At 40.8% G+C, this 24,621-nt stretch overlaps 1 protein-coding gene across 1 annotated transcript in view; it reads right to left on the bottom strand.

Moving 5' to 3' along the window:
• LOC126194835 (KIF-binding protein) overlaps positions 1-24,621 on the bottom strand; it is a 107,376-nt gene that overhangs the window by 37,618 nt on the left and 45,137 nt on the right. Inside the window, exon 4 of the mRNA XM_049933171.1 lies at positions 5,994-6,254. Within this exon, the coding sequence (XP_049789128.1) occupies positions 5,994-6,254 (261 nt within the window). The remainder of the gene's footprint in view (positions 1-5,993; positions 6,255-24,621) is intronic.

The raw sequence follows: 24,621 nt of genomic DNA on the forward strand, positions 1-24,621 counted from the left end.
ATAGTATTCATCATGGATGGTATAATGCAAACACAACCAGTATTATGTTAAGAAGCAACAGGGGCAGTTTTCTGAGCATATAAATTCTACTAGGGATGGTCAGAAGCAGAAACAGTGGTCGGGCGTAGCGCTCACCCCAGCATTGCCAGTTACCACGGTAGACAACGGGGCAAGAGTGAGATGTTGGACAAAGAGCACACTGGCGATGCTGCAAAAGCATCACACACCCGTCTTCTAATGTGCATACCACTGCAGTGGATAGTGGTTAGAGGAGGAACAAAAAGTCTGAAAATGTCCTAAAATGAACGGCACTGAATCGTAGTTCTTGCTATGGAGAGTGCTGCACCTTCAATGGCTATGGAATGAATGACAGAGCTTAATGAACTCAATGTTGAAAAAAGGGTTGTGATAGGAAGGCCCAAGCAACCTACGTTGATGGGGCTGTCCAGTATATTGTGCCTCCAAGTTAAAGTCACACACCTTTTCTGCACCAAAAAACATTTCTATTTAACACTCTCTCCAAGGACCTGGATTCTCTGCACCAAATTATATTTCTATTTAACACTGTCTCCATAGACCTGGGTCCTAAGGGCTTCAAAGTTGATTGTTAGAAGCCAAAAGAAAAGCAGTAACATGTCTTTTAAAAAATGCTGATTCATTTGGCCTGGCTTATAGTACCAGGTAACGGCACCTTCCAATGGTTACAGTGAAGACTTCAATGGTAGCAAAGGTGGAGAATATGAACTCTGAAATGGCAAATCTGTTGAAAAATGTATCCTGTTGTCCAAGGCTATTTAGACAGAGGGTATGACAGTGCCACATGTTAGTGGTGGTACCTCAGCAGCAACTATTCCATGAGTCAATGGTGGCTAAATCAATAAAATTCCAGGCTCGCAACCTGGTCTTATTATGGGAATTCACAATTTACAAAATGTAAAGTTTACATCAGGGATGCACTGCCACAAATGATGAATCCACCACTACATTTGTAATGCATTGGGATCTAGGTTTCTGGGCAGCCTCAACATTCGCAGCACATAAGAAGTGGAGTGTATTGAAATGCCTTTAAGTTCGAAGAGAGGTTTGGAACATTAAATATAAGTTCTCTTCTGAAAACTGTAAAACAAAAGGAAATGGAATCATTTCTGCAGAAGAATCATTTACAAATTTTAGACTCTTAGATAAGAATGTAGTTGATACACAACTTTACAGAATTTATAAAGGGAAGCCAGCAGTGCAAATAATGGAAAACATGCAAATGGTTGAGTCAACATTTTCTGCAAACAAAACAAAAAATCTGTAGACAGAACAACAAATATTAAGTCAAAATCACAACATATGGCAAGAATAAAAGCTATACCCTTATAAACTGAATGAACATATAAATGAAGATAACAGATGAAATTTGCAGAAAGTAAACCAGTTTTGGTATTTTCTAAAATCTGAAGTCTCCACCATATATAAAAACAACAATAATATACTTCTTGGCAACTTCAGTGCACAAGTTGGGAAGTAAAATAAATTTAAGGATATTGTAGGCAAATATACAGCACACTTAAGAACAAACAGAAATGGTAAAAGACTGATCAACATGAGTAATATGCTCCAATTAGAAGTAATGTCCATGAATTTTTGCAAACTACCAAGAAACTACAAATCCACGAGAATTTCAGCTGGACCCCACATCAATATTCGTAAGGAATTTCAAGGAAATAATCAGTGTTAAAGCAATCAGAAACAGAATTTATTTCATGTCTTTATCTGGCTATGGTTAAAATACATTTTCTCCCATATGACATAAAAAAGAAGACCCAGAAAGTTATCAAATACAACTCCAGTAGAGCAGTATGCAAAAGAAAACTGAGAAAAATTTAAAGAAGAAATTTAGTCAGCTAAGAAAGGTGACTGGCATGAACTCCATGTACAAATTACCAAAGTGGCAGAGATACCTTAAGACTGACTAAGAATAAAATGACATAATGGAATGAAGAGTGTGAAGAAGCTCTATAAAAACGGGCTCAAAAATGGAAAGAGGGAAAGCTTTTTTTAAAAAAATAAAGATAAAAACACCTTGAACATTTCAGACAGCAAATAAAAAAAACATTGAAAGTAATCCAAAAAATAGAAAATGAAACAAAATTTAAAAAATCTCAATTTATAACAATCCAAGAAAAATTCCACCAAAAATAATACCAGAAGTTTTTACCATACTTTCAAACACATGCTTAAAAGATGTCAAGTACCAAGTATTTGTTTCAAAGTTGAAAATAGCAAAATATGGTTATATAACCAGGAAAATTGTGAAATATCAGCAAATTCTTTTGACAGGCTCTTGAACTGTCTAGTTCCAACAGTTAAATTACAATTTTTAGCAGCACCTGAATATTCTGAGGAACATTTCCTGCCAATAGTGCAAGAAATTCATGAAGCCACCAATACATTCAACAACAACGAAAAAGTTAGTGATGAATACTATCTATACAGAACAATTATTGAAATGTCCAGAACCAATGATTATAGGATACACACACACTTGCTTTTGAGAACATTTGGAAAACAGAAAAGATTCCTGAATAGTAGAAAATAATATTAATCCATCCATTACTTAAAAAGGGTGGGGGAAAAAAAAACAGAAAATTGCACTTACCAAGTAATGATCCCAGCTCCTGTTGAAGTAGTCCCCTTGGCTACCTATACACAGCTGCCAGTGTTTCTGGAGGTCTTTGAAGCAAGAACAGAAATTTTTAAAGGCGATGCTTCTAAGCTCATTTGTCACAGCCTGTGAGATGTATGTGATATCTTGATGAAGTTTTCCTTTCAGTTGCCTTTCCACTCACGGAAACAAGAAAAAATTGCAAGGCGAGAGGTCAGGTGAATATGGTGGATGAGGAATGGCAATGACAGAATGTCTGGCCAGATACCGAGTAACAGATGAAGCATTACGGGGTCTTGCATTGTACTGCATTAAGAACCTGTCCTGAGAATGCCACAAATCAGGGCAGCAACAACAAATTGCTTGTCACAAACATTTCAAGACTTTGATGTAAAGAGTTTCGTTCACTGTTTAAACTGGAGAAAGATGGCGAACTAATCCTTTACTATCAAAGATTGCGACCAACATTGTCTTTGTTCTACAAGGCTGTCATCTTACTTTTTTTGAAATTGGTGATCCAGGACTCCGCCATTCAACACTCTGATGCTTGGTGTGAGGGACTTACTGGTAGCACCACCTCCATACCAGCAATTATCTTTGATATAAATTTGGGATCATGCCTGGCTCTATCCAGTAGTTCATCAGAAATCCTTCATCTTTCCTCTTTCTGTTTGTTTGTTGGTGTCTGAGGGATGAGTTTTGCATTAAGTTTCTGTTTACCTAAATCTTCACGTAAAATCTTAAGACACACATCAATTACATTCTTCTGGTATCGCACAGACAGTTGCATGATGTTCTTCTTGCAATAACTGCCTTGCACACTCCACGTCTGCATCTGTAAGTTCTGTAGACGAGTGACCAGCTCCGGGATTGTCTTACACTGAATCTCTGCCTCCATGAAACCTTCTGAGCCACTTGAAAATGCGGCTTCTTGAAAGTGCCTAACTTGCATATACTTGCTTAATGTTTCACTAGAAGTCTTTCCAAGCTTAATGCAGAACTTACTTAATGTTTGTTCTTTGCATACAATCAGCATCCACTGTGTCATGATAACTAATGTGTCAAAAACCCAAACAAATGTGATCCTAAGCACAGCCCTGCCACCTAGTGAGTTTGCACAGAAACATGGAGAAGGTCATTTCAAGGATGCATACATATCAGGTAACATAAAAACACCATTTGATCCCCCTTAGTAGTGTAAACTCAGAAATGAAAAATAATAATAATAATAATAATAATAATAATAATAATAATAATAATAATAATATCTGTCCTGGAATTTTTCTGACAAGGAGTAAAATCATTAGAGAATTTAGTGTTAAAGCAAAATCAGAAAACAACATTCATGAAACGCCCTCAAATACAATATCTACAGTGAAATATATGGCAGAAATAATTAGTATTGGACAAGGGAATTGTGACTCAAGGCGAGCACCAGCATCAAAGCCTTATGTGGCATTAGGTAGAAGAAGCAAACTGTTACACAGTAGAAAGTGAGAACTGTAGTGGCAACTGCTGAAGATTTGATGCAGTCTGTTGCAGATATACTACGAGATTCATGCTTCTCTGACTGCTGTGTAGACATATGTAGATTGCTATGCACTTATGCCAAGTATAGGATTTTCCAGCTGCTCACTGGAGCTGGCCTCTATTGTGGTTGGTGTACTTTCATATACACATTTCTAGGTACAGATTTTTACACACACATTGTGTGTACCATTTCTTCACTGTAACAGTAAGTGATGTTCAAAAGGCAGGCACTCTTGCCTTAAACAACAAACTCCCTTCACCAGATGGTATACATCTGATTAGTTTCCTGAATCCTCTTTCCTCCTCCAAGTAACCAAATGGTCTTGCTTACAGACAGCAAGGCTCTCACCACAATTAACACACAATGGCATCATCTACATAATCATACAATGTAGGCTTACAGGCATTATTTGAATCCTGGGTGATTTCTGTTTTATGGGCATTGTACTGAGGTCCAGGGTATGTTTCTGTCCCTAACACTTCATCTGCTAATGTTGTCGACATCATCAAAGGCTATGAAGACTAAGACTGCAGGTTCAAACTTAAATAAGCCAACAAAGTTAAACTGTTTATATGTATCCACACAACAGTTGTATCATGAAGTTATTAGATGGCTGCTTAAGATCACAGTCATGCTGACGTGTGAGAGGAAGGATTGGTACTATTTGCTTTATTTAACACTAAGGACCACAAACTGTCTAATATCAATCCTTGTCCTCTTTTGTTAAATTTGGTTTTCGTTTTGAATTTCTATGTTTTCTCCATACATCCTAGCACTGTAATGATATGACCCTGATAGAACAACAGTATTGGAGAAACAGATTTGGAAGCACTGTGGTCCTAGTGCATGACCTCCTACTGCCATTTCCATATTTCCCAGACAATGATAGCATTAAGAGATGGAACATTAAGCACAGAAAGATGTCTTGGACCATGGCCTGATGCCCAATAAACCAAAATCACCAAGGATGCAATGGGATGTTGTCCGACATTTATATGGCACTGTGGTGTGTGTGTGTGTGTGTGTGTGTGTGTGTGTGTGTGTGAGAGAGAGAGAGAGAGAGAGAGAGAGAGAGAGAGAGAGAGAGAGAGAGAGAGAGAGAGAAATCCTGGCATTTAAAACACCATAAAGGGCGTAGGATGTAGTGTTAAGTGCCTGCTTAATACATTCTGTAAATTTAGATTATTTAAAACCAGTGTAAATACTGCAAATGTAAGTATGCGAACCAAATTTTCTGCTTCATCCTTCTCTCATGCCAACTATTAAAATCATTATTACCACTCCTCAAAACTGTTTAGACACTATAGATCCTTTTACTTCTCTCTGTTTTCCTCCCCAACACCTTCGAATTTTCCATAGCTGATCTTCCTCAACCAGGTGACATACATTTTTCTTTTATTATCTATGCTTTAAACAGCAATTTTAATTTTAATTTGTGTGGTTTCCCCATTCTTGTTGGAAGTTTGTATGTCTTTCATAATTAATAATGCAAAAAATTGATGAGAAATTATTCCTTTTCGTTTAATGTATTTTTATTTATATCCATGATTACTTTCCTTTTTCACTGCTGCAAACCACCTTTTCACAACTTTTCTCTTTGCTACCATTAGTCTACATGCAATTTTATTGGCATCTAGCCTGTTGCAGTCTAAAACATCTAATTTTTATTGGCATCTAGCCTGTTGTAGTCTAAAACAAAGTACACATACAATATTTAACTAATGTAAACCTGACAGGCTGACATTTTTTCCTGCTGAACAAAATAATATATAAATAGGGAGACAGAATGTAAATTTCTAAGATACTTGCCTAGGATCCTTAAGTGAGTCCAGGAAATGAGTAAAGTTGGCAATACTGCTAGAAGCCAAGTGATTGATCTTGCGCAGAGCATGTGGTGTTGGCCGACTATCACTTGCTTGTAATCGTTCCAGTTTTATGTCAAGTATATCAGAGTAAGTAAGTGCTAATTCATACCACAGCTGTCTACATACAAGCATATAGTACTGTGGATTTAGCTGTTGTAAGACTGATTCCAAAAGATCCACACGCCGTTTATGCATACGACTCTGTCTGAACAAAAAGATAAGGTACCAGTTAAATAATGAATGTTTTATTCCTAAGAGAATATAACAAAATATTAACTGTAACTATGAAATTTATTCATACAATTATAGTTGTCTTTACTTCACACTTATCTTAATCTATATAGGAAGGGACGGCAGGTGGGTGGGAGGGAGGGAGGGGAGGAGGGCAGGGGCAGTTGGGAGGGAGGGCAGGTGGGAGGGAGGGAGGGAGGGCAGGTGGGAGGGAGGGAGGGGGGGCGAGAGATTATAGGAGAGTGGTCCCTTTATCTATCAAAATAGAGCACAGAGTTGGAAGAAATTGGTTTATTCATATATATAAAATAAGAAAAATAATATTAAATAGGAACACTTCTTACTGTACTTCAAAATGATATTTATTTGGTCACAAACCAGCTTTCCTCTTCTTATGCCATTGTTATGTGACAACTGATGTTGTGAACACAGATAAAATGATGTGCATTCTTTTGTGTGTGCACATGTTGATGACTCAATGTTTTGGCTAGTCTGTGAGTGGTCTCCTTTATCTCCTTTACCCCTAAATTATTTACATCCTGGTAGAACTTTCCTTACTATACTTACGTAGATATTATTTATATAAAAAAAAAGATACAAAATATACAAAAACGAGGATATGTAGAGTATTCACGTAAGAAAGAATTACATCTTTATTTTATTTTATTTATTTTTTTGATATGCAGAAATAGCTGCATTAACTAAAAAAGGAAACAAAGTTTTTTATGTGGGGCTACCTTTAATAACTGATGAAAAATAATTATGAATTTAAATTAAGTTTAAGTTATACAAATATTGGATTAAACCTGTAAATTCAGCTTTATTTATTTATCAGTTGTAGAATGTATCTCCACACAAAAAACTTTATGTTTCCTTTATTGTTAATGGAGGCCTTAGCTATTTCTGAATGACACAAAAAATAAATTATATCTAATACTTTTCTAAGTAAACACCCTACATGTCAAGACTTCATGTCTTCTGTATAAATAATATCTGTGTAAGTCACATGTCATTTTATCTTTGTCCGTGACATTCAGCTATCTCCACACTATGGCCCAAGAAGCTGAAACCTGGTTTGTGACCAACTAAATATTATTTTGCAGAACATTGATAAGAGTTTCCTATTTAATATTAACATGTTCTGCCAAACACAGATGGAGAGTTCAGTCATTGTTATTAAATAAGAAGGTTTTCTTGGCCCTTGAGTTAAGACTGACAGCAAGACAAGACAAAGAAGAGAGAGTGGCAGAAAACATGTTCTAATAAATAGCTAAGTGCACATTACAGACAGCACTATAAATTAAATGCTCCTTGTTGTTATTAAAAAAGAAAAAAATACAAATTATACTGAAAAATAAAGTGCTGCATATGCACAAATATACATCAGTTTGAAAACACAAGCACTAAATAAATTATATAATATTGCAGTGGTTGTATCATAAGGTCCTCTGCAATCTACCATAATCTAGTCTCCACAAATCATGATCTATATAAGTAACTTCTGTCAGTTGTCTTTCTTGCATGGCCTCTACAATTACTGCATTCTAGCCTTTACTAGGTCTACCTTCTTTCTGCCTTCTTAGAGATCACCATACTCATACTTTCAGAGGTATTCCCCCTACATCTTGTATGACCATACCATTATAGTTGTTTCATTCCTAAGCGCCACACCAAAGGCGTATCTGTTCTTAGTAATTCCCTTGTATGTCTTTGAATCATGTCCTTCCTTACTCATGACAATATATATCCTCTTTTTTTTAACAATGGAAACTCCATGTAGGAATATCAACAATATATGAAAAGGTAGATTGCTACTTACTGTACAGATGACACCTTAAATCAAAAGACACTTACACACAAGCTTTTTGTTACAGTCTTTGCCAGAAAAACAGAAACACATACCATCCACTCTCTCCCTCTCACTCGCGCGCACACACACACACACACACACACACACACACACACACACACACACACACACACACTCCTCACGCACACATGACTGCCAACTTGGACAGCTCTGGCCAGAGCAGAGTTGGTAGTCATATCAGTGTGTGGTGTGCTTTCTTGTGTGAGTGAATAGCTTTACCTCTCTCTCTCTCTCTCTCTCTCTCTCTCTCTCTTCTCTTCCCCCCCCCCCCCTCCCAACACTTATCTCCATATCTCTCTCTTTGGATTCCTCCACTAATTTTCTTCATATGTAATTTGTGTTTTCTTCGTGTTCAGATGCAATCACTTGCTCACCCACAAGCTGAAGGTTAACATATACCCTAATTTTCTAATTCCAGTTCAATACTTTAATTTTGTATCACTGAAAGTCAGTAATTCTGTCTTTCCTGGAAGGTATTAAAAACCTGCACTGATTTAATAGCATCTTCCCACATTTTTAAATTATCCTGGTGATTAATCAATGAAATATTGTTAGCTGCACATTATAGTGATACTGATTGAGATAAACTAAGGCTACAGTTTCTTCTTCGGCATGCCTGTGTGGAAGTCAGCACAGAAACAGCTAAGTGAAAAATCCGTACAATTCATATATTTATTTATATATAAAAGTAAAGTTCAGAATTTTCCTTTGTGTGAGACCGCATGTACAATATTCGTGCACCAATTTGAAGTTTTAGATTTGCATATTTGACTGTTCACATTTGCTTATGTATAATCTTTCACTGATTGTATCAATATCCATTTGTACTGTGGTAACTTGTGAAATTTAAAACATTCACGAGTGCTGTCATAAAATCGTACTGTTATCAATTGTAGGCTTAAACTTACTTGTGCTCTTTTAAAATTTTTGAGAACAGTACGCCTAGATTTTTTCAAAACAATCATTCTCTAATTTCATTTTATAATTACTTGAGAAATATTCTATTTTTGAGAATTTTAGGACACTTACAAAACTATATTTTCGTAAGTTGACAGTATGAGCATCTTGGATATGTAACTTGGCAAATCAGTGTTTGTGGTTGATCATTACTGTCAAGGAATAGACCACCCCTGAATTTAGCTGTATACCAACACAAATAAATGAGCATTTTCGAGAATTTTCAGAAGCTCTCATTGTCCTGTACGCAATATAATTTGTATTAAATCGGTGTTTGTGATTTAGTTACTGTAGCAGTATTCTAACTAACACATTGTGTTACATCTAGTTTTCCTTATACATTGTCTCCATTTATCATAAATTCACTCCGCTTTCAAGTTTGCTAACAGCTATATTAACCTCAAAAAGTTTTAGGTAACTACAAATTTTCACCGCAGGTTTTTCTGTTGCATTAATAGACATCTTATTTTGTGTATTTGCTTCAATTCATATACGAAATTAGCACTTCTTAGGTCAAATTTTTAGGTCAACAGATTAAAAGATAATCAGCAGGCTTAATTTAAAGTTATTTGTTCATTTGCCTGTAATACATCACACCAGCTAAAATGCTAGCCTTTATAGGCTGCTGGAAATGTATAAACAGCAGGCATATCCATCCCGAGGTCATTACACCTCAATTGGGCTGTAATATTTGCAACTGAACACTTAGTATAAAAGTAACATAAAAGGTAAAATTCAAGACACACAATATAGGAAACCGCAGGTTAATTAATAATCCCAAGAAATAACATACTTTACACTGACACACCACTGCGCTTTCCACAATGTACATAATAGTTAGTGTTTTTGTAAATAGAGTTCAGAAATATTAATCCGTAAATTAAACTTTAGTAGCAAATCGGGACTGCAAGGCTCAAAGTAGTTCCAAGGCTTTCACACCAGGCTGGCTAAGATAGGGTATCATTGCTCTCCTTCTTTCTATCCGTCTTTCCTCTCATCTATCATCATATCTTCTTAAAATTTCAATTTTTTTGTGTTTTTTCTTTCAATTTCTAATGTATTTTTAAATTATTATTAGTTTCATTGTAACTGCTGAAAACAATAATCGCTGTTTGTAATAAGGAATATGTTTTGTAATTACTTGAAAATCTGTAAAATGAACAACCTGTTATAAAATGTAAGGCAACAGGTCTCTAAATGAGTAATAAATCAAATCAAATGAAATCAAAATAATTCTAGCGACTGGCAGAGAAGGTTGACAAGACCAGCCTTGTCGATGGAATTTCAAAGAAACTCAGAATTTGCAGCACTGTCCCCAGAACTGATAGGCCCTTTGGTTCCGAGTTGAGTGGAACGACTGAACCAGAGACTTCGAAGGTTCTGTGAAAAGATAGGCTGCGACTTCCTGGACTTGCACCATAGAACTGTAGGGTCTCCCTAAATGGGTCAGGTGTACACTGCACATCAGAGGCTGCTACTCAGGTAGCTGACTGTGTGTGGGGTGCACACAAGAATTTTTTGCATTAGGTGACTCTCCATCCAATCCAGATAATGATAGCCATAGGAAACTCTAAAGTATCAGTGTAGGACCTAAGGAAATGCCTCCCACAGGTGCGAGTATTAAACTCCTATAGGTAAACTGCCGAAACATTCACAATAAAGTGTCAGAGTTTGTAGCACTCCTAAAAAGCAGTGAAACTCTCATAATATTAGGTACACAAAGCTGGTTGAGACCTGAAATTAATAGCAGTGATATTTTTGGGGAAAATTTAAGCTTATATTGAAAGGATAGGCAAATGGGAAATGGAGGTGATATATTTGTTGCAGTAGACAAGAAACTCAAATCCACTGAGAGAGAAATTGAAGCTGCATGTGAGAATGTTTGGGCAAGACTCAGTAGACTCAGTATCAGGCGTGGGCGTAAAATGATAATTGGATCCTATTTCCCAGCACACACACACACACACACACACACACACACACACACACACACACACACACACACACACACACACACACACACACACCACGTAAGTTCTCCAATCATACTGTTATCATTGGTGGTGACTTTAACCATCCATCAATCAATTGGGAAAACTACAATTTTGTTAGTGGCGAGCATGATAATACATCCTGTGAAAAACTACTAAATGCCTTCTCTGAAAATGACAGAATAGGTACTTCAGAACCCCACTCACGATGAAAATATATTGATCTAATGGAAACAAATAGACCTGACCTCTTTAAGGACATCCACATTGAAACTGGTATCAGTGACCACGACACGGTTATGGAAACAGTGATTATAAAAGTAGAAAGAACAGTTAAGACAAGCAAAAAGATAAAAAAAGAAAAACAGTAGTGTCATATCACAATGGGGAACTTGAAACTTTTAGCACAGGGCAGGAGCATGAAGAGCAACTAATGCTCGTGTTTAAAAGAATAGTTGATCATGCACTGGATAGATATGTACCCAGCAGAACAGTTCATAATGGGTGGGGCCTCCGTTGCGTACAGTCACTGTAAAGAAACTTTTAAAGAAACAGAGATTACTGCATGACAGCTGTAAAAAAAGCATAGGGCTACATATAGAGAGATTCTAAATGAGAGAGGGAGGACAAGGGGATTAGTTTTTTAACATCCCATTGACAGCGAGGTAATTACAGACAGAACACAAGCTCAGATTAGAGAAGGAAAGTGGGCGTGCCCTTTTTTGAAGGAATCATCCCAGCATTTGCCTTCATCGATTTAGGGAAATCACAGAAAATCTAAATAAGGATGACTGGATGCGGTCTGAACCGTCATCCTCCTGAATGCAAGTCCAGTGTGCTAACCAGTGCGCTACCTCACTTGGTAGATGCTGGATGAAATGCATTTGTCTGTCAAGAGAGCAATGCATGAAGCCTTTAATGACCACCATAGCAGAATCTTGTCAACTGATCTTTCACAAAATCAAAAGAAATTCTGATTGTATGTAGAGGTTGTTAATGGCATCAAAGTTAGTGTCCAGTCCCTGGCAAATGAGATAAGAACCGAAATTAACGGTTGCAAAGCAAAAGTTGAAACACGTAACTCCATTTTCAAATGTTCCTTTACAAAAAAAAAAAAAAAAAAAAAAAAAAAAAAAAAAAAAAAAAAACCAGAAGAATTGCTCCAATTTAATCCTTGTACCACTAAAAAGATGAATTAAATAAGAACTAATGTCAGTGGTGTTGAGAAACAGCTGAAATCCTTAAAACTGAACAAAGCTCCAGGACCTGATTGAATCCCCATCAGATTCTATACCGAATTTGTGGCTGAGTTAGCCCCTCTTACATCTATAATCTATTGTAGATCCCTCGAACAAAAAATCGTACCCAGTTCTTGGAAAAAAGTACAGGTCACACCCACCTACAAAAAGGATAGTAGAAGTGATCCACAGTCGAGCAGTGTGCGCAGTCGAGCAGTGTGCGCAGTCGAGCAGCCGACCCGAGCGGAACGCTGCTCTCTGCACCTGGCGTAGCTGCCCGCTGATAGCTCCTCGGAGTGGTCTCAAATAAGCTGCAACTGGCGTAGCTGCCAGTGACGCTCTACTGAGCAGCACGAACCCGCGCAAGCCGCTTAACGCTTTCGGGCGCTAAGTGGTAAGAGTTTCGGCTCAACTCCCTGCAACTTCGGTTGCAAACCTCCCCAGCGGGACTCTCCCGTTCTTTGGTAGGGTAATCTCAGTGTCAGGGGCCCGTTCACGTCGGATAACCCCGCGCACTGTAGGCCGCTCTCTTCATCCCGCGCTCTCTTGCGCCGCGCATTGCACTCCGCGCAGATAGGACGTAGGGATACCCCTCTTCTGTAGGAACACGATACACAGCGCTTTCGCTAAAAAGCAAATTTTGTCTTCTCGTGAAAAGAGCAAATTGTCGTGCATCCATCCCTCCCTACCCAAATAAAAACTCCTGTAACAGCAAAGATGTCCGATCTTTCCTGTGCTTCCCCACCACTTACCCACAGCAAAGCTGCAGCACAAGAGGCGGAAATGCCGGCTACTCCCGCCATCATTTCCGTCCCACTGTCCACCTTCCAAGAGCAGGTAGCCTTGAAGGACAAACAGATCGCAGAACAGCAGAAGCTGATCGCAGAGCTGATGGGCAGTGAAAACACACAAACAGAAACACCCACACCACACACACAGGCACCTGCTGAACAACAGAAGGACATGCCCCCTATTTCACCTCTGGCGGCCCAGGCACCGACGGAACCGGAGCCAGAGCCGACAGAGGACACAACCAACACAGATGAAGACGGGCCGTGGCAGCAGGTCGGCCCAAGGCGCAAACAGCAGCCAAATACGCAAACAAGTGAGCCCACAAACTCACGAGGCAACGGCCGAGCGCTGCTGCCAACACCATCTACATCGAGAACAAACAACAATAACACAGGGACCAACACAAACAACCCTGCGACTGCAGCAACCACAAATATACAAGCAGCTACGCAGAACACTAACAACACTGCGACCGGCTTCCCACCGGTCATCATTCACAACTACGGAGACCTAAGTCTCCTAAACAAGGAATTTAATAATCAGCACAGCCCCACAACATACTACTCTAAGCTCACCGGGGAACACGCCGCACTGTACGTGGCGAACAAGGCAGACTACACGAATCTACTGGACTTTCTCAAAGAAAGGAAGGTAGAACACTTCACGTACAGGACAGTCCTGGAAAAGACACAGCAGTACGTGATAAAGGGGATAGACTCACAAACCCCAACCGAAACAGTACACAATGAACTCTCTGCTCTCGGGTGGGAGTGCATTCGGGTAAACCGAATGTCAGAGTTCGGCACAGCGAGACCGTCTCACAACTACATGGCGGAGTTGGCCGACATGGCCAAATCCCGCGACCTGCTGAAGATAAAGCTATTTCTTCACATGGTCGTCAATGTGGAGGTGTACAACACGCTGCGCACCCCCCAACAATGCCACAACTGCCAGCGCTATGCGCACGCGGGTATCAGATGCGGTCTCGCACCCCGCTGCCGCATTTGCGCTGGCGGTCACACAACCCAACGCTGCAAACTCCCCCATACAGCACCTCGCAAGTGCGCCAACTGTGGTGCTGCCCATCCGGCAAACTACAGAGGGTGCATTGCTTACAAAGCAGCTCTGAGGCGCAAAATCGCGAAACATGCGAAACCTATCGCCATCACAGTCCCAAAACCGCCCCCGCGCCCAGTAAGAAGTGGAATATCCTTCGCTGGAGTGGTCGCTGGCAGCCCCAGCAGCGCGGGACGGTCAGAGGAGCCCCAGAGCTCAGAACACGCTCAGCAAATACCCCCAGCAACAGACACACAACAGACAAGCACAACACCTGACACCACACCCGCACCGGGCACACCACACGAAACAAGCAACAACACCACCCTACCCCCTGAGATCGCGAACTGCAGCCCACCACAGGCTACAGAAAACGCACCTACACAGGGACAACCCCAGCGCCAGAGGAGGAGGAGAAGGAGAAACAGCCGCAGCACGAGGAACACGACCACACCACAACAAGTACACAGGCAACAGAACACCAACACCCACGAATACATCCCGGACACCAACTCAACAACCCACATAACACACCCACTCACCACAGAAAGCACACAGGCGCCCACAACTGCCACACGAGCAACCGACTCGCAGGCCAGCCCTCACCAAACGCCAACACTGGAACAAGCGGCCGTTAATACGACCAATAACTCGCAGGCCGACATGACCAACATCACTACAACATTCCAGAGAATAATGGAAACATTATTCCCCGGACGCACGACCACCGAAATAGTCACGAAGATTATGGGGTGTGTCTCACAGCTCTTCATGCAGTTCATGTCGGGTACGCTCAACTGGACTAGCTTCCAAGCCACTATCACACCGCTTTTTACACTACTACATGGATAACACACCACACCAGCCCCGAAACGCAGACTTGAACACTATCACACAGATCCTGTTTTGGAATGCCAACGGGATCGCAAGCAAAAAAGCCGAGATGGCCGCGTTCATGGAGCGAAAGGGTATCCGAATCGCTCTTGTGAACGAAACACTGCTTACGCCTCGCAAACAACTAAACTTCCCAGGTTATTGCGTCTATCGTACTGACCGAGCGGATGGCAGGAGGGGAGGCGGCACGGCAATCATCATACACAGATACATCGACCACACGAACATCGAGCTCCCAGCACTTGAAAGACTAGAGGCTACGGCCGTCAGGGTCAAGTTCAACGGAGCCAACACCACACTGGTATCGCTATACAATCCTCCTAAAAACATAGTAACACGCGATATCAGCACAGTACTCAACATTGCACCGCGGGTAATAGCCGCTGGAGACCTCAACGCAAAACACCCTGATTGGAACTCACGAATACGAACCTCCAACGGCAAGAAACTGTACGAACACGCACTAGGCCGAAACTACATTATACTTGGACCGGACGTTCCCACGTTCGTGCCTACACAGGCCCGACATAGGCCAGACGTGTTAGACATAGCCCTCATAAAGGGCATCACATGCACACTCAACCTAACGGTTGAAAACGATCTGGACTCAGACCACATGCCTGTAATACTGCACATGGAAGAGACACTGCAGGACATCGTACCACGCAGGATGCTTAACTACAAGCGTGCGAATTGGACACTGTTCAAGGAAACGCTTGATAGTCGCATTCCTGACACCCACGAAATTAACAACACACAGCAAATCAATGAGGCTGTGGAGGCTCTCACAACTGCCGTCCAAGACGCAATGACTGGCGCCATTCCATTTACAACACCAAGACAACACTCGACGGCCCTGCCCCAGGAAATCCTGGGCCTTATCTCAATGAGGAACCGCCTCAGGAGATACTGGCAGCGTACCAGGCGCCCGTTCTATAAACTGCACGTCAACAGACTCCAGGGCATAATACGGAATAAAATTCAAACATTCAGAAACGAACAATGGGGACAGAAACTCGCTGGGCTGGATACCACACGTCCTGGCGTGTGGCAGCTGGCCAGACACTTCACCAGGGAGAAACATTACATTCTCACGTTACAAGGACCAGACGGCCCAGCCTACTCCGCGACGGAGAAGGCAGAGCTTATGGCCACAACACTTGCAGCGTCTTTCATGTCGAATCTGGCTCCTTCAGACCCAGCATTCACACTTGAAACGGACCAGGAGGTTACACGACTTGTAGCCCAGCACTCGCGCAACGAAATAAGACGTACTAGCACAAATGAAGTCACATGGGCTATCAAGCACACCAACGCTAGAAAAGCCCCTGGGCCTGATGGCATTCAAAACCGTGTCCTCCAGGAGTTCACGGATAAAGCCGTAGAATACCTCGCACACTTAACGAATGCCATCCTGACACACCAACACTTCCCTGACTTTTGGAAGGCGGCCAAGGTCCTGATGTTCAGGAAGCCAGGGAAAGACCACTCCCTCCCACAAAATTACCGACCCATCAGTCTGCTGTGCTCGCTCAGCAAGATTGTTGAGAAGGTAATACTAAAACGTATCACTAGGCATTGCATCGCCAACGACACCCTAAGACCGGAGCAATTCGGCTTTAGGAATCACCACTCGTCAACACAACAACTCCTCCGCGTAGTCGAACATATAACACACGGCTACAACATGAACAAAGCCACAGGGGCCGTGTTCCTAGACATCGAAAAGGCTTTCGATCGTCTCTGGCACAACGGACTCATACGCAAACTAAGCGAAGCTGGTTTCCCGGACGGACTCGTACGTCTCATACACTCATATCTCACGAACAGATGTTTCAACACTAACGTGCAGGATAAACAATCAACACAACACGGTATCCAAGCTGGAGTACCCCAAGGAAGCATCCTAGGGCCCATCTTGTTTAACCTGTACATTAATGACTTCCCAGCGACACGAAACACGACGTTAGCCGTCTACGCGGATGACACAGCCATCCTCGCGCAAGACTGGAAACCGTCGAACATCAACTCACGAATACAGACAGCACTCAGAACAGCTGAGCCTTGGTTGGAGCGATGGCGTATTAAAGTAAACGTCGACAAGTGCGAAGCAGTTCTGTTCACACGCAGACCGAAACTACTGCGCAAACACCAACACTGTAGACCGATAACACTACATACACGCCCAATACGTTTCCGAGAGAAAGTCAGATACCTTGGTGTCTGGCTGGACCGGAAACTTACATGGGGGGACCACATCGAATACATTGCCAACCGAGCGCACGCGAGGCTCAAACACCTCTACCCAATGCTCAACAGGGAAAACACACTGAATAGGAGGGTGTCGAGGTCCTTATACACAACACTGATTAGACCTCTGATGACGTACGCAGCTCCCGTCTGGGGATATGCAGCTCCCACACGACTGCGCCACCTGCAGATCATACAGAACAAGGTGCTACGAATCATTAGCAATGCTCCACGCTACACACGCACCGTGGATCTTCACCATGAATACCGCCTTGATACCCTCAAGGAAGTATTCAAAAAACACGCCACACGACTATACAGGAACTCGAGACACTCGAACAACCCTTTCATCCTCACTCTGGGAAACTACGATCACAACCACAGGTGGAAACACAAGCGGCCAAAGACACTGCTAGCTAGGGCATAACTACCTATGGTAAACTAACATACGCAAACAGCGACAAACGTCGGTAAGCCCCTGCATATCAGCAACACTGACTGGCAACTACCAGCTGCTATTAGAGCCGACCAACAGGCCACAGCAGGGACACCGACGAGCTCACCCACAGACGCACGAACAATCTGCCAACACTCCCTCACACTGTGCCTCCGGTATATGACCATCGGACACAAGACCGATAACAAAACTAACTGTTGCAGGCTGCAGGACGCTGAACGAGGACTCTGCACCAGCACAAAGCGCCAGCCGCCAAGCAGCACAAATGCACAACATCAAGGTATCGACATGCATGATACCCACTACTAACAAAGCCTATCCTTGTACAACCTATTGCAGGCAGCAAGACAACCGCTACTGCTCTTGCCGCCCGACCTAACTTTCGCAGAGGTTTTTTTTCCCTTGGCTCTTGCCCTGGCACTTTTTTTCCTCTGCCCTTCAAACCGCTACCCTTCGTCAGATTTCGACCAATCTATCTCCAGATGAGCGCGTATTAATGGTTAATCCTAACCAGACGTACGCAAACATCGCAGCACCCACATCCTGCGACACCTCACTTTAGTGAATACTAACCCTTATGCAGAGATGGCAGTAGACCTTTTGTGTTGGCCATCATGCCGGTGTGGGCGTGGAGGGGCTCCACCTCTCTCTCTCTCTCTCTCTCTCTCTCTCTCTCTATATATATATATATATATATATATATATATATATATATATATATATATATATCCACAAAAACTGCCGTCCAATGAAGTTATCCACAAAAACTGCCATCCAATATCCTTGACATCTATTTGTCGTAGAATCTCAGAGCATATTCTGTCCTCAAACATAATGACGAATTTTGAACAGAATTACCTCCTCCGTGCCAACCAGCATGGATTCTGAAAACATTGATCACGTGAAACCCAATTCACACTTTTCTCAAATGACATACTGAAAGTTTTGGATTAAGGCAGGCAGGTAGATGCAGTATTTTTGAGTTCCAAAGAGCATTTGACTCAGTACCACAACTATGCTTATTATAAAAAACATAACCATATGGGGTATCAAGTGAAATTTGTGACTGGATTGAGGACTTTTTGGTAGGGCACACAACATGTTATCTTCAATGGAGAATCATCATCAGGTGTAGAAGAAGCTTTGGGTGTGCCCCAAGGAAGTTTGTTGAGCCCTTTGTGTTTGTATTGATTATTAACGACCTTGCACACAATATTAATAGTAAAATCAGGCTTTTTGCAGATATTGCAGTTATCTATAATGAGGTACAGTAGGAAGGAAACTGCATAAATATTCAGGCAGATCTTGATAAGATTTCGAAGTGGGGCAGAGATTGCCAACTTGCTCTAAATGTTCAGAAATGAAAAATCGAGCACTTCACAAAAAAAAAAAAAAAAAAAAAAAGGTACCTAGGTGTATCACTTTGTAGAGACATGAAATGGAATGATCTTATAGGCTCAGCTGTGGATAAAGCAGGTGGTAGAATTCAGTTTATTAGTAGAATACCACAAGGGAGATTACTAACACATAATTTGTGCAACCGGTTCTATAATACTGCTCAAGTGTGTGGGACCCGTACCAGATAGGTAGTAGTCGCAGTAAAGCTGCGAGGATGGGTTGTTAGTGGTGTTTGGGTAGCTCAATTGCTACACCACTTGCCTGCAGAAGTAAAAGGTCCTGGGTTTGAACCCCTGTCCAGTGCACAATTTTAATCTGCCAGGAAGTTTCGTATCAGTGCCTACTTTGCTGCAGAGAGAAAAATTCATTCTGATTGAACGACATTTTTGTCACATACAAACTCTTTATGACTGTTAAAAATTATGTGGAACTATAAAATAAGATAAATTTCCTTTACTTCACATCTGTGGTCACAAATTTTTTGTCATCAGACTACTGGTTTCGGTCTAGTATGCTGACAAAAAATTTGTGACCATAGACATGAAGTAAAGGAAATTTACTCTATATTCGGGTCACTGTTCGATTCACGGTCATGTTGCAGCTTGTAGGAAATTAGAACAGCACTAATACTTAAAACTCAGTTATAACCCTATAATAAAACCATGCCTATCTGACCATGGTAGGTGCTGGAGTCATGGACTGTGCGACTGGTCCCAGCGGAGGTTCGAGTCGTCCCTCGGGCATGGGTGTGTGTGTTTGTCCTTAGGTTAAGTAGTGTGTAAGCTTAGGGACTGATGACCTTAGCAGTTAAGTCCCATAAGATTTCACACACATTTGAACATTTTGACCATGGTAGGGTCCACTACCTGTCTTACATTTGTGGTACACAATCATCATGTGTACGTGCTGTAAGTGGGAAATTTTAAACAGCCACACTTCCGGTACTGGACACCACTGTACCAATAAGAAAATACTGAACCAGTGATCAGGGCAAAGAGTCTCTTAGTACAGGTCTCTTGCCACCTCTGTGACTGTCTGCAGCTCAAAACATCCTCTGTGTGCTGAGTAGAAATTTATCCTTTTCATGTTATTCCATTCTGAACTTTCCATTGTTTAACATACAAAAATGTTTCAGCAAATATTGGGATTACTGTTTATTATATGATCTATCAATGTGAACAATGAGTAGTTAGTCGTATTCACTTGGTCATTTTGCATTCCGCCTTTGTTCAGTACATGTGGGAATTTTCTTGTAAGGTTACGTGGTGTCTTTCGTAATTTCTGCTAACTATTTTTGTGTCTTTCTCTGCTGTTGTAGGTTTGTGATTAATTACTCTTAAATGTACTGCAAAAGTTGAGTGACTTGTCCCATATTTCCATGCTCTGATATATTCTTTCCACCAGGTGTCGAATGTTCTGCTGGTTTGTCCTCCTTATCTTTTATCACATGAATTGCATTGTAACTGTTATATTCCTGCTTTTTGGTAGGTGTCTGTGTACTTTTTCTTTTCTTTTTCTTTCTTTTTTTTTGGAATGTACTTTTGTATTGAACTGTCTGTTTTGAATGCCACATTTATGCCTTGTCTTTTGAAAATGTTTGTTATTTTATGTGTGAGTTTGTGCTTGTAGGTCATAGTGTATTATCCTGAATCATTTTTCTTGTCCTCACATATTCTTTGAGTCACTGTTGTTCTGTTGCTGTGTGTGTTTGTTTGTGTGGTGTTTTGTTGTGCTGCTGTTTTGGCTGAGTATGTATCACATTTATTGGCTGCATTTGTTGTTTAATTTTTTTGTTTAGCTTTGTGAATAGACCAATATTGTACCCATTGTTTGTTGCTAGTTGTGTGATGATGTCTAGTTCTTTCTGGTGGTTTTCTGTGCTGAGTGGTAATGAAGCATGTATCTGAGTGCTGATTGCTTCTGTGAACATGGGCAATTTGAAGTCTGATATATGATAGTGTCTATTGCAGTAGGTTTTTTGAGGTAATATTCAAAGTTATACTGACTGTTTTCTTTTTTGATAGTTATATCTAAGAAGTTTATTTGGGTGTCATGTTCTTCTTCAATTGTGAATCTTATGTTTTTGTGTATTGTGTTTATATCTGCATGCAACAGATCAATTTCTGCTGGAGGTGCATAAAATAAACAAAGGATATCATTCATGTATCTGGTTCGTGCTAGAAATATTTCAGATTACAGACAAAGTTCTTCACCGGATGTTAAAAAAAAAAAAAAAAAAATCACACAAGCACAACCCACAAACACATGGCCACTGTCATCTCTAGGTGACAAATCCTGACTACAACTGTGTCTGCAAAAAGCAGAAACCTCTGCTGGCTTGGATAGTAGGGGTATGGAAGAGGTAGGGTGATGTTGGGGAGCGATGGCAGGGTAGGGTTGGCGGAAATTGCTGATTCTGCCTGCAGGATCATGCAGGGATGTAACTGGTAGGTTTGATGCGGCCAGAGATACTGATGTGGCCATTTTTGAGTGGGCGGTTGACATCGAGGAAAGTGGCTTGTTGAGCTGAAAAGGGCCAGGTGAAGCGAATGGGGGAGGTTTTCAGGTTCTCAAGGAATGCAGATATGGTATGCTCACTCTTCGTCCAGATCGTGAAGATGTCATCAATGAATCTGAACCGGGTGAGGGGTTGGGATTCTGGATGATCAGAAAGGAATTCTCTAAGCAGCCCACGAAAAGGTTAAAACAGGATGGTACCGCAGCTGCCCACTGCTGTAGCACAGATTTGTTTATAGGTGATACCTATTGAGGAGAAATAACTGTTGGTGGTGTTATAGTTGCTCACAATGGCCAGGAAGGAGGTTGTAGGCCATGGGGATCGTGAATATTTGTGTAGAGGGAGGTGGCATTGACAATGACGAGTGGGGTGCCTAGTTGTAAAGAAACAGGAACTGTGGAGAGTCACAGAAGGAAATGATTTGTGTTTTTAATAACAAGGTGTATACGTGGACAAGGAAAAAAAATTCCCGGATTTTTCGGTTAAAAATACACTTTCTCCCAGGTGACAGTATGTTTTCCCTTATCAATCCTTTGAATGGTTATGGTTTTATACACGGGTGTAGAATTTCCCGGCACTTTAGAAAACGAAACTCAGGGAAAAAGACACGTTTTGGAAATATCTTTGACGTGCAGCAACATGTATGGTGCGTATTTTCGTATTACGAAAGCATACATTGGAATTCCACCAAACACCGCATGTTACTTTCCGAATCATTGAAATCGAGATTTCGATGCGCTTTTGTATGCTGTTCGTAGCTCATGTCACGAGATTTCGCCAGCCGATGACAGCGGATATTCAGAGCATAGGACACGTGATGTAGTCAGCCAACAGCAACATCGCTGTTAAGTAGCAAGAACACACAAACAGGGAAAGTTATTAGTTTAAATTAATATACATAGTGTTGCATATGTTTCACATATAATATTGGTCTCAAGCTGCAAGAGAAGCTAAGCTTTCGCATGTACTGTTGACCCTCTTTGCGCGTGTTACACTTTAAGATATATCACACAAATGTGCCAGTAAAATTTTTAATAATGACATAAATGTGTGATCTTCAGTGTTCGAAATTCTTCTAAATGGCTCGTCATCAAAGAGTTAATTTTTAAATGAGAGTCAAACGCTCTGTGATTTAATAAATTCATGGTACATCCTTGCACATAGTTCAACTTATGTAAAAGGATATTTACTTTGAAAGTAACGCTTTTCAAACCACTATTAGCAATATTTTCCCGCGAAATAGGTTCGTTTCAGCAGTTGCCAGAACACGCGGATAACAGGCGGCACCGTGCTTGGGTATCTATCATGACATAGGAAGCCCTTATGTACGCACATGTAAAACATTGAAAGATCATACATTACGTCATAAAAGAAACAAGACATCAGAGGATACTGCAAGAGCATCGGAATTTTGTGAACCATATTAAAATGTGCACATTTAAAGCACATACTTAAGGGCATATTCGTATGTCCAGATTCCCAATGAAGTAGACCTCAACTTGATATTAAGCTTTTCAGTGTGGTTTTCGGGATGTAAATTTTCTTGGAGCACCAGTACTGTATTATATCAGGTTTGATTCTTTATTATGGCATAATGCCATATGTGCTAGAAAATGAAAGTGTGCACTTGAAATGCAGCGAACAGTTGAAACTAGCCAGTACTGTGGAATTAAACATTTCGTTTCAAATACATACTGCCTCTGAGGAAAAGGTTAATAGAAGACAAATTTCTTTAGCAAACAGACAAAAATAACTTCATTGTTCCGCAAGGCGATTAATGCTTGACTGTCAGAAAGGTGGAAATAAAATAAAATCTGAAACTAATGACATATTTCAGCCTTCCGTAATTATGTGAATGTGTTTTAATTCACTTGATAGCTCCCGGCCACAGATATCCGTTTTGTTTTCATTTGACGTGAGAGTAAACGAAGGGGAAACAGCAAAATCAGTAAATGTAAACACGGGTCACGTGGAGACTACTCACTATAACTCTGCGCAACAGCCCCGGATCTATGACATTTGCGACCTGGGTCAATACTTTAAAAAATTGAATTTTCAAAATATGTTCATCTTTTAGCGCACATCTTTCTGAAAAGTCTGAAACATAAAACATATGTATTCGAGGAAATGTAAGAGATATTATTTGGTCTTAAGTATGCCAAAGTGCAGTGCCACACCTCTTCATAAAGCATTTTTCTACCGCACGTCCAAACTATATTCAGAAGAGTGGAAATTGAAATGTCCTGTGGTGCGTCTCCTGCTCCCAGTCGGTCGGTTTGACAGCCTGCCCCCTTTTTAAAAAATCTAGCAATTAATAACGGATGGGATTATTTGTAATCGAGAGAACAAGAACTCTTCAGAAAATCTGAACTCTTAATTGCCTATTAGTTAATAACTTGCTGTTTTGTGTAACATAAAATTAAATATAGGATATATAAAACCAATACTGACAAGAGATAAGCAAGAAATTACACATTTCTTCAAACCTTAGCGCCTAGCATTTTTCTCTCTAATTTTGCTACAGCTTTACATGGCATGCTTTCCTTTCTGCGAAAGAATCTATTACCTCATCAAAGTTCGTCAAACGTTTTGCTGCATGAAAAATCAAAATGTCGTTATCTAATACTCAAAAAGCTGTTAATACAAATAATACCCACGACTGGTGTGGTTTCTCGATCTGATTACGTCTATTTTGTCACTATCTGCTAGATAAAACAAAATAGGCCTTTCTAATATGGCAGCAATTTTGTAACACACCAAATAAACGAGACTGTTTTTGCACAAATGGCCATTTTTATAACACGACAGAATATAATCCAACAATTACCAATATCAAATGCCTATTAGGCCTACTACAAGAAAAAAGCTTTATGTTAGGAAATAGTTTCACCTTTCACCAGATTCTCAAGCTGAGATCGAA

This window comes from Schistocerca nitens, chromosome 7 (assembly GCF_023898315.1).
Source record: "Schistocerca nitens isolate TAMUIC-IGC-003100 chromosome 7, iqSchNite1.1, whole genome shotgun sequence".
Taxonomy (NCBI): domain Eukaryota; kingdom Metazoa; phylum Arthropoda; class Insecta; order Orthoptera; family Acrididae; genus Schistocerca; species Schistocerca nitens.